The sequence below is a fragment of the Moschus berezovskii genome, chromosome 7, assembly GCF_049115385.1.
Source record: "Moschus berezovskii isolate FMDL1 chromosome 7, NW_MosBer_1.0, whole genome shotgun sequence".
Taxonomy (NCBI): Eukaryota; Metazoa; Chordata; class Mammalia; order Artiodactyla; family Moschidae; genus Moschus; species Moschus berezovskii.
Genome location: NC_142466.1, coordinates 55,072,793 through 55,086,007, shown reverse-complemented (window position 1 = coordinate 55,086,007; position 13,215 = coordinate 55,072,793). Strand labels below are relative to the sequence as shown.

Sequence of the window (13,215 nt, the reverse complement as noted above, 5' to 3'; positions counted from 1 at the left end):
AAAAAGAAATTGCTTATTGAAAAGAGTCCTAGAAAATGAGTTGATAGATGCCAAAGCTGACTCAAAACCTAACAAGCTGTGTAATTAACATTGTTTCAGATGTTGAAAGGGTATGGGGTAGACTTTTGGCATGTTTTCTGTCAAAATAATCACAGTCATTAAAATAGTACTTAGCACTATAAAGATTCTTCAGAACTTTTGGGAAACTATTACCTAATTAATCTGTACTTCAGCTCTGAGACACAGTTTAGAGTTGTCATCCTTTTACTACAAGAAAACCAGGTAGAGAAAAATTAGTGTTCTAAAGTCCTTACATCAGAGCTAATGTCAGATTTCATTAAGCATCAGTCCCCTTAAACTATCCACTGTGTCTGGATATTGGGCTAGGACCGCTCAGCGGGGTAAGGCAGACAGACAGGTGACTTTAAGGGACAGGTGGTGAATATTGGCTGAAGGGCTTAACTAGCTTCTAGCAGAGGGCAGCCTATCCTTGGCCTGTCTCCCCTGTGCTTATTGTTGGGAAATGCTAAACGCCTTCACTACATGCTGCACTATGTGTAGAACTTCTTTTATTCAGACCATGGAAGCCACTAGGAAAGGAACCTCATGGATATTTAATAGCTAACATTTACTAAGTATTTATTATGTATCAGGCCCTGTTCTGAATATTTTATTATTCAGTTAATCCAGGTGTTGTCATCGTCCTGCTTTATAAATGAGTAACTCACTAAAAGTAGCTAATGTGGGACTCAAAACCTGTTAGTTTGGCTTCAGTGCTCTGCTCTTCCCCATTAAGCTAAAGCTGCCTCTTCTAATATGTAAATTAAAGAAAAAAAAAAAAGCTGTATTAGTTGGGTATGGGCTGCAGTAAAATGGTGGGCAATTCAATTTCATTATTTTGATTTCTCATTGGCCTCCAGTTTTACTTCAAAATGCTGTTGCTTCTGTGCTAGGGAGGAATTTTTGAAACAAAGATTGCTGGTTGGTCAATGAGCCTAATTTTTATTTTACTGTATCTTTGCAGCCTTTTCTATGGTAGAGGACCATTTTGCGATATATTCTTGGATACACAAAGATAGGCATAGATTTTTAACCAGATTATTTGACTTTCTTGCTAGTGTATGTGATTTTTTTTATTGTAAAACACTGCCAAGTTGTAAACTAATTAGTTGCTATAGAAGTCCTCTGCAATTCTATTAAAAGACTTAATAGGGGAAAAACCTAAGGGATCCAGAATATTATGGGTTTTGTACATTAATTATAGTTAATAACATATGATTAGTAAGTTAAGGAGCTTATATTTGGACAGAAAGGAGTAAAATGAATAAAATGAATTTCTCAATCTAGCTATAGTAAGCCTTGCAGACTTATACTTTTGTACATTTAAGTATATCATTCTCCCTATCACTGTCATTTAGTGGCTTGAAAGGAAGTCTCTCTGATTAAGTACAGATTTGCCTTCTTGTGCTAGAGATTTTGGAACTAAAGCTAAATGGTTTGAGTTATCAAAGAAAAGATCTTAACTGAGTTGATTCAAGGAAGCAAAGTCACCTCTTGGAGAGGCCTTCTCTGTATCCAAAATAGCATCTCTATCCTACTCAAGTCTATTCTATTACTACGTCTTTTGTTTTCTCATGCTCTTGTCTGAAATTACCCATTATGTTTTTGTTTGCCTTTCTCACTGCAGTATCAGTTCAGTTCAGTTCAGTCGCTCAGTCATGTCCGACTCTCTGCGACCCCATGAATCACAGCACGCCAGGCCTCCCTGTCCATCACCAACTCCCGGAGTTCACTCAAACTCATGTCCATCGAGTCGGTGATGCCATCCAGCCATCTCATTCTCTGTCGTCCCCGTCTCCTCCCACCCCCAATCCCTCCTAGCATCAGACTCTTTTCCAGTGAGTCAACTCGTCGCATGAGGTGGCCAAAGTATTGGAGTTTCATCTTTAGCATCAGACCTTCCAATGAACACCCAGGATTGATCTCCTTAAGAATGGACTGGTATAGGTTTCATTAGATTGGAGATCTTGCTTCATTAGCATTGTATGCTAAAATTGTACTTTGTATATATGGGATATTGAACAGTATTTATGAAACAACTATGTAAGTGAAATGCTGTTAAACAGATGGGCCCATATGCATTAAAAAAAATTTTGTATTTCAACAGGACATTTCCAATTAGAGGCTTTCAGATCTATGATGGGCCCATTCATCTCACCAGGTGCACTTTCAAAAAATATGTGCCAACTTTGGATAGATATACCAGTGCTATTGGCTTCCTCATGAAGAATTCCTGGCAGATAACCCCCAGAAATAACATCTCCCTCGTGAAGTTTGGTCCACATGTAAGTACGTTCTTATGGTTCCTATACAGTGACTATGGTACCAAGCAGAAGGATGGCACATTTCCAGAGAAAGAAACACAAAGATAGGATTTGCACCAAGCTTTTAGGCTTGGGAGGCGAATTCTATGCAAGAGTAACTCCTAATTTCAGGTACTCTGTCCTGCTGAGTTTAGGGTGAGAGCAGAAGTCCCATGTGACCTAGAGTATTTTTGATATTCTGGTGATATCATCAAAGGGAAAATGACTTAATGTGTTGATACAGTGGTGAGAATTGTAGAATTTCATAGGAATAAGAGGACATATGATTTTGGGGAATTCAGTATAATAATCCATAAAGAGATTTGGGTTTTACCTGCTATTTTACTTTTCTGAGATCTGTTCTTCTGGGGAGCTGGAGAACAAAAGATTGGGAAAGAATAGAAATACTGGGGTGACAGGAAACAAACTGGGTTATTCCTGATATAAACTATTGGAATATTTTTATGAAGATTGCAAAAAAGACTTAGAAATAATTGTTTACAATACAGTAGGCCACAGAAATCGTTTTCTCAGCAGTTTCACCAGTACCCTCCTTACCATCAATACATAGGCCAATCTGATTATATTCCCCTAGCCTCTTCCCATCTTGCCACTTCTAAGATGACAGTGGTGTAGAGATTGAGTCTCGGACCATCTTGTTTTCTACTCCCACAGGCAGCCACAATTGTAAAATAACTCATAGTTTTGTCATTCATGTCCATAGGCAAACTCTGTGGTTCCCCAGTTTAAAAGAGAATTTAGGTTAGTTTACCAAAATCTATAAGTGGTTCTTGTGAATAGCCGAGGCATGGAACAGAGGCCCAGGTGCAAATTGATTGACTGGTTCTCTTCTAGACTACATAACTCCAGGGGAAGACGAAGAGCTGCACCGTGGACAGGGCTGCGTGTAACTAGGGAGGGTCTTGGATTGCCTCTCCATTGTGGAGGTTGGCAGCTCACTTACAGCCTGGATGTTCTCTCCATACATAGAATTTAGTGATCACTGACATGGTCATACTGAAAGAGCAGTTTTTAGATTTTGCTTTTGTTGGAGAGTTAGAGTTCTCACAGCCTAAGAGAATCCATGCTGTTTAAGGCCAGTGTTTCATCAGCCTGGAATTTTCTAAGGTGCTGATGCTCTGGAACCATTTATGAAGGGTATGTTCCGCAAATTTATTCTTCCTAAAAAGATGAAGAATATGTCCTCGACTTTAAGATTTAACCATGGGAGGTATAAGGAAAGAGAGAAAAGAGTCTAGAACTAAGAACTGAGAACCATTTGTTCCACACATCACTGACTTTCCATTGAGTTGCTTATCATTTATATGTTCAGTTGATTTTAAAACTTGCCAGGGCAATGAGTGCATAAAAGCATCGTAAGGTGTTATCTGCATGGTTTGAATAACATTAGCCTGGCAGGCTACAGTCCATAGGGTCGCAAAGAGTCAGACACAACTGAAGCAACTTAGCACGCACCCAAAGATTATAAATCATGTAACCTGTAGCCTGCTTTGTAGCTAGCTATGTACTATGTGTTTGATAAAGGCATTGAATTAATGTATGAAAATTATTGAGCTGGACTTAGTCTGTGTTGAGGAGAGAAAAAAATGACACCTTTCAACAGGTTCTAATGAGTCCAGTGGTCAGGCAACCATACCAGGACAGTGTTTAGACTGTTTCAGTTTGGAACTGTGCTTATTTTTTGGTGGCAGGAGTCATTCACAAGTTAACTAAAACATTTGAAGTAAAATGAAATGATTAGCTCAGGAGATCGAACTTGTAATATATTTTAATTTAATTGAGGTATAATTTGCATACAGGGAAATGCAGAGATCTTAAGTGAAAAGTTTTTAAGTTTTAACAAATACATATGACTACATAGTTCCTCTTTCTACAACTATTCTGGTTTCTGTTACCATGAATTCGTTTTATCTGGGGAACAGGTAATCGTTTTTAAGTTGAAAAAAGGGAAAACATCAAAGATGAAGTTGAATGCTTGCTGCCTGAACTAAGGCTTCAGGAAGTTTTTTTTCCCCGTTCATGTCATAATTAGTCAAAAATGTTGGTTGACAACTATGCTGTGACTCAGAACTGCGTAGTCTTAAAGGAATTGTAATGAATTGTAGTGAATATGAAGTTTGGTTCTTGCAGGGGATGCTGGGTAACATGACAGGAGCCCTCATTATAGGATGTCCTTGTTTTTCACCGCTGTCAGGTCTCTCTTAATGTATTCTTTGGAAAGCCTGGCCCCTGGTTTGAAGACTGTGAGCTAGATGGTGATAAGAACTCCATATTCCACGACACTGATGGCTCTGTGACGGGATACAAGGATGCTTATGTGGGAAGAATGGACAACTACCTGATCCGCCATCCAAGCTGTATAAATGTTACCAAATGGAATGCAGTGGTGTGCAGTGGGAGCTATGCCCAGGTAGGCCAGAATGCATTGTGATACCTGATTCCCCCCCAGCTCCTGACAGCACTGTTTCTATGTGGAGTACTCTTCAGATCTTTGGGCTGATGGCTACTTCTCAAAGCATGATTTTTTTTTTTTAAGTGGTAAAAAAAAATAAAAATTTCATTAGAAATCACAGACTTACAGAATTTTATTTAAACTTTCCCCACTACAAACCGATTTAGAAGTGGAAAAGTGAGCCCAAGAGAAGTATGATTAATTTGCACTTGGTTAAATATGGTTGGGAGACAGTTGGGGTGAGAAACCATATTTCCTGAGTCTTAGACCAGGTTTTCTGGCCATGCTACAGCTGTGCCCCTTGAGAAGGCATTTTATTCTTTGCTTTTAGGGTTACTGAGTGCTAAGTTGCTTCCATTGTGTCCAACTCTTTGCGACCCTATGGACTGTAGCCCATCAGGGTCCTCTGTCCATGGGATTCTCCAGGCAAGAATATTGGAGTAGGTTGTCATTCTCTCCTCCAGGGGATCTTCCCAACCCAGGGATTGAACCCGTGTCTCTTACAGCTCCTGTATTGGCAGATGGGTTCTTTACCACGCGTGCTACCTAGGAAGCCCTTCAGGGTTATTTTCTCTATTCATCTCTAAATTAGGGAATCTGGAAAAAAAAAAATAAATTAAGGAATCTGACTTGTGAGGCAGAATATCAGTAGGTCACATGGAAAGTAATATATTCTCAGAAACAGAGTTAGGAATTGGAAATGAGTGGACAAGGAAGAAATTCAAGGAAATTCTGCAAATCATAATATATCTATGAAAATATGAAGGAGATGCTATAGATTGGGAAACACTTCTTTGAAAACATTAAGCTAGTATGCAGTTATTAACTGGATGCCAAGTATAAGAGGATGGAATACTTTGGGAGGTATTATGTTCAGAAAATAGATGCTGGAACTAGACCACGTGGCTTTGAATCCTGGCTTTGTTATTTTCTTAAATAAGAGACGTGTAAGTTAATTAGCTGCTCTGTGCCTCTGCACAGTGAGAATAATATTAGATTCTTTCATATGTGGCTGTTGTGAAGATAGAATGCATGAGTACTGATAATACATTTCACCCATGACCTGGCACATAGTGAAGTGCTTGCTGCAATTAGTATTACTTGAAGAGCAGGGCTCTAAGTTGCAAAGATGATTTTAGTAGTGATATTTTGGATGGATAGAAGATTGCAGAATGAAGGTACCAGTTGCCAGAATTTTGAAGAGAGCAGAATTTTGTTTCCATATTTTAGACAATTACATGGTCATAGGACACAACTGAGCGACTGAACTGAACTGAACTGATTTAATAATAAATGTTGAGGGAGACAAAAGAATAAAGGAAAAGGATAACTGGAGCATGAAGAGGAGAATTAGAGGAAGAGCAAGGTATCCTCCAAGGCAGACTGGGCTCTGATGGTCTCAAAGGCAAGAAAGAAGCCTCACTTGCTGATGTACTGCTGAATTCTTTTATTTGTCGAATGGGTTTTTCCTGGGGAAGGACCAGTTTGGTGATGGAGCACCTTTGCTGAACTCTAGCTACTTTACCCATCAAGTGTGTGTTTGTGGCTCCTGCTTTTCAATTTCTTGAGCCCCTGGAGTCTTATGGTTTCTTCCATTTAATAAGCCTTCTGTAGTGGGAGCTTCTTGAAGCAGATTTGTTTATTACTCTTCAGACTTTGAATCATCATTGTTAAAGAATGCTATGATTCTTAAATTAAAAAAAAAACAGCTTCAAAAAGATTCTCATCAATAGACAAGACAAAGGGCTTAAGAGGGATAAAGATTAGAAAGATTTTTTTGGCTTATTTTAATGGAATACTAGCTTCTTTGTTGTGGGATTTCTCATCCCCATGGGAGCAAGAGGAATCATACTTGCCTGAGTTCCAGGAAGAACCAGGAAAGGATGGAGAATTAATTATAATAAAAAATAAAGAAGAAAATAATGTGGTTAAAAATGTGATTTATTTTTTCATTCATTTTATTCTTAACCAGAATTGCCCTCTAAAATTAAGTAGACTCATTAATGCCTAAGAAGATGTAGAAATTTGAGAATTAAAATAGAAATAAGAAGCTTTTAAATTCTTTAGTAGCTACAGTTGTAGTTAAATTGCTAGCCATGTGTATTCAAAGGTACATGTATCTGTTTGTCTTTCTTAACGTGGTATGTACTCACTAATGAAGACTTTATATTTTATGTTAAATGTCTCTGTAATCTGGATTTGATATACTTTAGTATGTGAACCTGATACTTCTGTCTTACAAAGCAAAGTAGTAATTCTATTTTTTTGTTGTTGTTTGTTTAATCCTGCCCATGAGGCTCTGGGAATGGTAAGATAGAAATTTTCTCCTGGGGATTTGAAATTTGGGCTGGGAGCCCAGATCTACAGCCATTTGTTGTTCCTTGGGTGGTATATAATACTGTACATTTTTAGCAAAAATTAGAAACAACTGGATCTCAAGATAGAATAATCATTATTTAGCTATTTGTAAATATTTTTAATGGAATGTCTGCTTTTTGCTGACCCACGGATAAGGGTACTCAAGAAGAAAGGTGGTATCATAAGAAGCATGCTGTGCTGTGCTTAGCGGCTCAGTCGTGTCCGACTCTTTGCGACCCCGTGGACTGTAGCCTGCCAGGCACCTCTGTCCATGGGGATTCTCCAGGCAAGAAGACTGGAGTGGGTTTCCATGCCCTCCTCCAGAGGATCTTCCCAACCCATGGATTGAACCCAGGTCTCCCACATTGCAGGCAGATTCTTTACCGTCTGAGCCACCAGGGAAGCCCAAGAATACTGGAGTGGGTAGTCTACCCCCTCTCCAGGGGATCTTCCCGACCCAGAAATTGAACCAGGTTTCCCACATTGCGGGCGAATTCTTTACCAGCTGAGCTACCAGGGAAGCCCTCATAAGGAGGATGTGCCACCTCAAATCCTTGGATTTGGAAGAAGGCAGGTTATAGATATGTGTTTGGGGTGGGGTGTGTATTCTATTTTATATATAACCTTTATATAACCTATTATTGGGTTGGCCAAAAAGTTCATTTGGGTTTTTCTATTGCGATGCAGTGAAAAAACCGTGAAAGAACTTTTTGGTCAACCCAATGTAATGAAGTACAGGTCACATATAAACATTTAAATAAACAATAAGTAAATATGATATATTAAACATATATATTTAAACAAAGACAGTCAGTCTCAAACTATGTATTTCCTATCTGTATTTTAATCTTTACATGGTGTCAGTAGAGAAGAGTTATATCGAAGTATTCAAACACAAATGACAGTTAAGACTTTCTGGCTCAAAGAATTTATAATTAAGGAATCACTATGGACAAAACTGTGGAATAGAAAAACAGAAAACAGAAATCGTGTGGGTTAAATGCAGCATTCTGCAGATGTTTCGATACTTCTGGGGAATTCTGTTACAGATGCTGATTTGTTTTAGGAAATTGTTCTGAGGTTTGTTCCTTGGAGGATGCATTTGGGGAAGATTTTGTTTTGGTGTAGTATGGGGCCCAAATGCCAGTGGAATAAACTCAGGGCTTTCAAATTTTGCCTCAGTTTAATATGTTTTTCCAGTTTTTGCAAAACACTTTATAACTTTTTTTTTTTTAATGGGTGAAAAATGATTTCTTGGGCTGATGCAGGTCATGGAAAATCGAAAGCCAAAGCTCTAAGATATTTTAAATTTCCACCTCTTATTTCAGAGGAAAGCCTTTCAGATTTAACTAGAGTGTATCAGTTTTCACATTAATTTATATATGTGTGTACTTCAGATTGAGGGATTTCTTTGACAAGCTATGTAAACCACAAAGGTTTTATATTCTGATGAATAAGCTGGCCTGTTGTGGAAGAGATGATGAAGATCTTGGCTAGCAGAACACATGGTCTGTTTTTACCATTTCAGTTTAAGTAGGCTTCATTGTAAGTGGAGCTTAGGATGAAGTTGGCTACTACTCATTTTTGTCTGGCACAGATCATAGAATCTCTCTTTTGAAAGTAGAGACACTTGACTTTTGCTGGAAATTTTTTTTTTTTTAGCTATTTAAATTTTCATTCTCTTTTCTTTCATTCTTAATTATTTTTTGAAGGTCTATGTGCAGACATGGAGCACTCCGAATCTGACTATGACCATCACACGAGATGAGTATCCAGACTACCCTATGGTGCTCCGAGGAATTAACCAGAAGGCAGCTTTCTCACAGTACCAGCCTGTGATCATGCTGCAGAAGGGCTACACCATCCACTGGAATGGGCCAGCACCCAAGACTGCTTTTCTATACCTCATAAACTTCAACAAGTATGCTTCTGTTACTGTTATTTCAAATAGTTGAGCACGTAATAGTTTAGTGGAGAAAAATAATAACCCATCTCCTTGGTAGCAGGTAAAGAATGCCGGCTTTATGCACTTTGTTCCTCCTGTGGAAAGGATATATCTGTTATATTGATGGAATTAAGGGCTTATATAGGTTAAATCCTCTCCTTTTAAAAGCATGTATATTTCTCTATGGCCAAGGTATTGTGTGCAGAAAGCCATTTAACAGTAGGATTTTTTTTTTTTTGCTGTGCCCTGTGTCTTGTATGTGGAAATGTGGGATTTTAGTTCCCCGGCCAGGGACCGAACCTGGGCCCTCAGCAGTGAGAGCACCAGTCTTAACCACTGCCTGGCAGAGAATTCCCCAACAGTAGATTTTAATACTGTATGCTAACTACTTTAATTCTCCATAGCTGGGGTGGGAAGACATTTTTATCTGGTTTTCCACATGAGCACTTGGTTACCTAGAAAGTAAAAAGGTTTTTGAGGCCAAATTTGGACTTGACAGAAGAGAGTGTTATGATTGATTATTCATGTCAGCAGTGGGCACGGAGTGGAAAATTGTGGCGTGAATGCCAGATATTTTGCACCTCTGCCTGTATGTGAAGTCATCTTTCTGTTCCCTCTTGACTTCTCAGTTGTCTGCTCTCATAGTATTACTTTTAATCAAGACCTCTGTTTTTACATTAATTTAAATGTTTACTGTGTGCCAGTTGATATAAGGATGACCGAGAGGACTACTTGCCCTTTAGGAGCTCGCAGTATACAGGTGGAACAAAATTCAAGTAAATAAGCCAGTACTGTTTTTTAATGGACAAAGGATAAGAGCAATTATTCTGCATAAGGGAGTTGGGCCAAGCTGCGCTGAGGAAGTGACAGAAAGTGATCATTTTGTTACAAAAGCAGCAGAGTCCGTAAAGGGCTAGTTCTGCTTGATTGCTGTGGAAGCCTAGGTCAGGGAAGTGACAGAGATGAGACTAGAAACCAGAGCTGGGACTATCTAGATATGTGCGGTGGTTAAACTATGGGACTCCATGAAACTTCTCGGATATGTCCCTGAAAAATTGAAATGGTTTGTTCACCTGATTGGTCATAAACCTTGACTTGTCAGAACTCTCTTAAAGTACTAACTGAAATAAACAGAGATGGACATAGATCATATCGGAATTCGCCTCTAAGTAGGCCACTTTCAAGAATGGCTGAACATATGGTAGATACTCTTATTCTGAGATGTTAGGCCTCTGGCATATGCTCTAAACTGAACCATTACTGTTTTCCTGTAATACTTGTTGCTGCCAAAGAACTGCACCTTCACTTACTGAGTCAACCAAGTCAAAAAAAGAAAACAAACTCAGGACTCATCTTTGACTCTTTTCTTTTCTCTCATTTCTCCATCCTATTAGTGGCCAAGCCCAGTTGGTCCTGTCTCCTTAATATTGCTCAAGTCTCTTCACTCTTGTGACCCTCACTGCTTATGACTTAAGTCATTATCATCTCACCTAGATCCCTGCAGCAGCCTCCTCCTCAGTCTCCCCACCTCCCCCCACTTCCAATCCTTGGCCCACATTGTGTCCAGGGTATAGTTCTTTTTAAAAGCCAGTCTGATCATATCACTCCCATCTGTGAGCTACCTAGAAGTCAGTGAAAGAACAAATGATTGTCAGGGGCAGGGGGTACATGCCAAAGAGTGATCAGCAGTCCAGAAAGTTATAGCTGGCAGGCTGTGAACCCGAGGGTGAGCTATTACAGTCAAAAGGTGAACAGGGTTCTGGACATATCAGGCATAATTTTTTGAATAAATACTGAGCAAGTAAACAACATTTTAAAGTGAAAAAAGGGCTGAGCCAGAAGTTTCAAAACTCCATATGGGCTTGAAATTCAGTCAGACTTTCCTTGTTTAATCATCTAAAAGTTTGTAAAAATTATATCATGGGCAGAGGCAAGAGGAAGAGATGTAAGTTTTTTTACCCATATTTAAGATAATTATAGAGAGATCATGGATTTTGTCATAGTGGCACTTTTGAAAATAACAGTTTAAAAGTTATAAATCTATACTTATTGCACAAACTAAGAAAATGCAGCAAAACATAAAGAAAATTGCAATACCCTATAATTCTTCTAATCAAAGTAAGGCATTATAAATGCGTATAGGGTTCTTGTCTCTTTCCACCCTCAAAGGTTCTCTGAGCATATCTTATACAAAAATGTATTTAACTATTCCATTTCCCCCATGAACATTTAGATTGTTTTTCTCCTGTCCCTCCTCCCCTTTTGGTATTACAAATGATACTGGATAGAACATTTTTCTTATTTATTTTTGGTCGTGTTTCTAATTCTTTAGTGGGATTACTGAATGAAATTTGTGTGAACAGTTTTAAACCCTCGTTACATATTGTTTTAAAATTCTTTAGAATCATTAAAAAGTTCTGGAAGTGAATAGTGGCGATCGTTGTACAACCTCGTGAATGTACGTAATGCCACTAAACTGTAAAGTTAAAAATGTCTAACATGGCAAATGTTGTATTTTACCACAATTTAAAGAACATCAGAAAAAAGAAAATGATAAAAAAAAGGAGAAATATTTTTAATGGTTTTCGAAGAGTATTAATTTTATATCCAAGAACATTAGGTAAGAAAAAACACTATTGCAATTTGGTAATACTATCAAAGACTTTAAAAATGCGTGTACCTTTATCTCTAGCAATTTTAGGGCTTCCCTGGTGGCTCAGTGGGAAAGAATCTGCCTGCCAAGCAGGAAATGTGGGTTTGATCCCTGGCTTGGGAAGATCCTCTGGAGAAGGGAAATGGCAACCCACTCCAGTATTCTTGCTTGCAAAATCCCACGGACAGAGGAGCCTGGTGGGTTATGGATACAACTTAGTGACTGAACAACAAAAATAACAATAACTGGCAATTTTTGGAATTTATCCTAGTGCTATTATAAAAGATAAAAATATATTTATGAATAAAAAAGTCCTTTGGAAAACTTTTAGCAGTGTATATTTCCACAATCAGGCTATTAGTGTTGATTCCATCTTAGTGTACCCATTCCCAACCGTCTCATTTATTATCTGCTTACAGTATCTGAGTGCATCTTATCCAACATCTATTCACATTCTCTGAAATCTTGTTGCAAACAAGATTTTTCTAAGCCATATCATTGTTGTAAATATACGATGATAGAAATCTGGGTAACATGGAAAGGTGGATAACTTAAGTGTGTTAGGGTTCAGGACTTTCATTGTTAGTGGCTGCATACACAGTAGAAATTTAAGGAGAAGATCATGGCTAAAATTTACATATGCTGAAATACTCAGAAGATATTGGCTCAAATGTGGACTTGTGTTTTTATTGTCTCTCCTTTATAGGAATGACTGGATTCGAGTTGGTCTCTGCTATCCATCAAACACAAGTTTTCAGGTTACCTTTGGCTTTTTACAGCGGCATAATGGCTCGTTATCCAAAATGGAAGAGTATGAGCCTGTTCATTCGCTGGAGGAATTACAGAAGAAGCAGTCTGAGAGGAAATTCTATTTTGACTCCAGCACGGGGTAATTCAGGGCAACCAGTGAATGAAAATTTTTGCTGTTTTTCTTTAATGGTGAAATTACTAGTTCTTCAGTGTAACTAAGAATAGGCTGTGATGTGACGGCTAGTTAGAAAAGCAGCTGATGTGGGTAATTCTCTGCTCGTCACCATTAGAGGTTTAAGGAGAACTAGAATGACTCATAATTACAGTTGGCAGTAGGAATGGAGTGAGATGTTTGCTGTATACCTATTAAGGCAATTTAGAGAGAGAAATTATCCTTGTCAATAAAGAACCAGTAGGCCCAGTTGAAAATTAAAATAATGTTTTATATAACAACTCTAAAGATGATTATTTCCATATGATATAGTTCATATTTTGGCAAAAGCTCATTTTTCTCTTCCTTTAAGGCTATCTCTCAAGTTGACCTTGGGTTTAAAAAAAAAACAAAAAACACTGTGTAACCGTGGCATATTTGCTTTCAACTTTCTCTAGGCTGCATCTTTCCACTTTTTAATTCTAATCCTGTTCACCTGGGGTCCTGTTGGCTTTGTCTGCT

The 13,215-nt window shown here is 38.3% G+C and overlaps 1 protein-coding gene across 1 annotated transcript in view; it reads left to right on the top strand.

The window, feature by feature from the left end:
* The window catches only part of CEMIP2 (cell migration inducing hyaluronidase 2), a 77,620-nt gene that overhangs the window by 50,644 nt on the left and 13,761 nt on the right, over window positions 1-13,215 (top strand). The window contains exons 16-19 of the mRNA XM_055428380.2: window positions 2,168-2,345; window positions 4,579-4,794; window positions 8,907-9,115; window positions 12,499-12,681. Coding sequence (XP_055284355.1) covers window positions 2,168-2,345; window positions 4,579-4,794; window positions 8,907-9,115; window positions 12,499-12,681 — 786 coding nt within the window. The remainder of the gene's footprint in view (window positions 1-2,167; window positions 2,346-4,578; window positions 4,795-8,906; window positions 9,116-12,498; window positions 12,682-13,215) is intronic.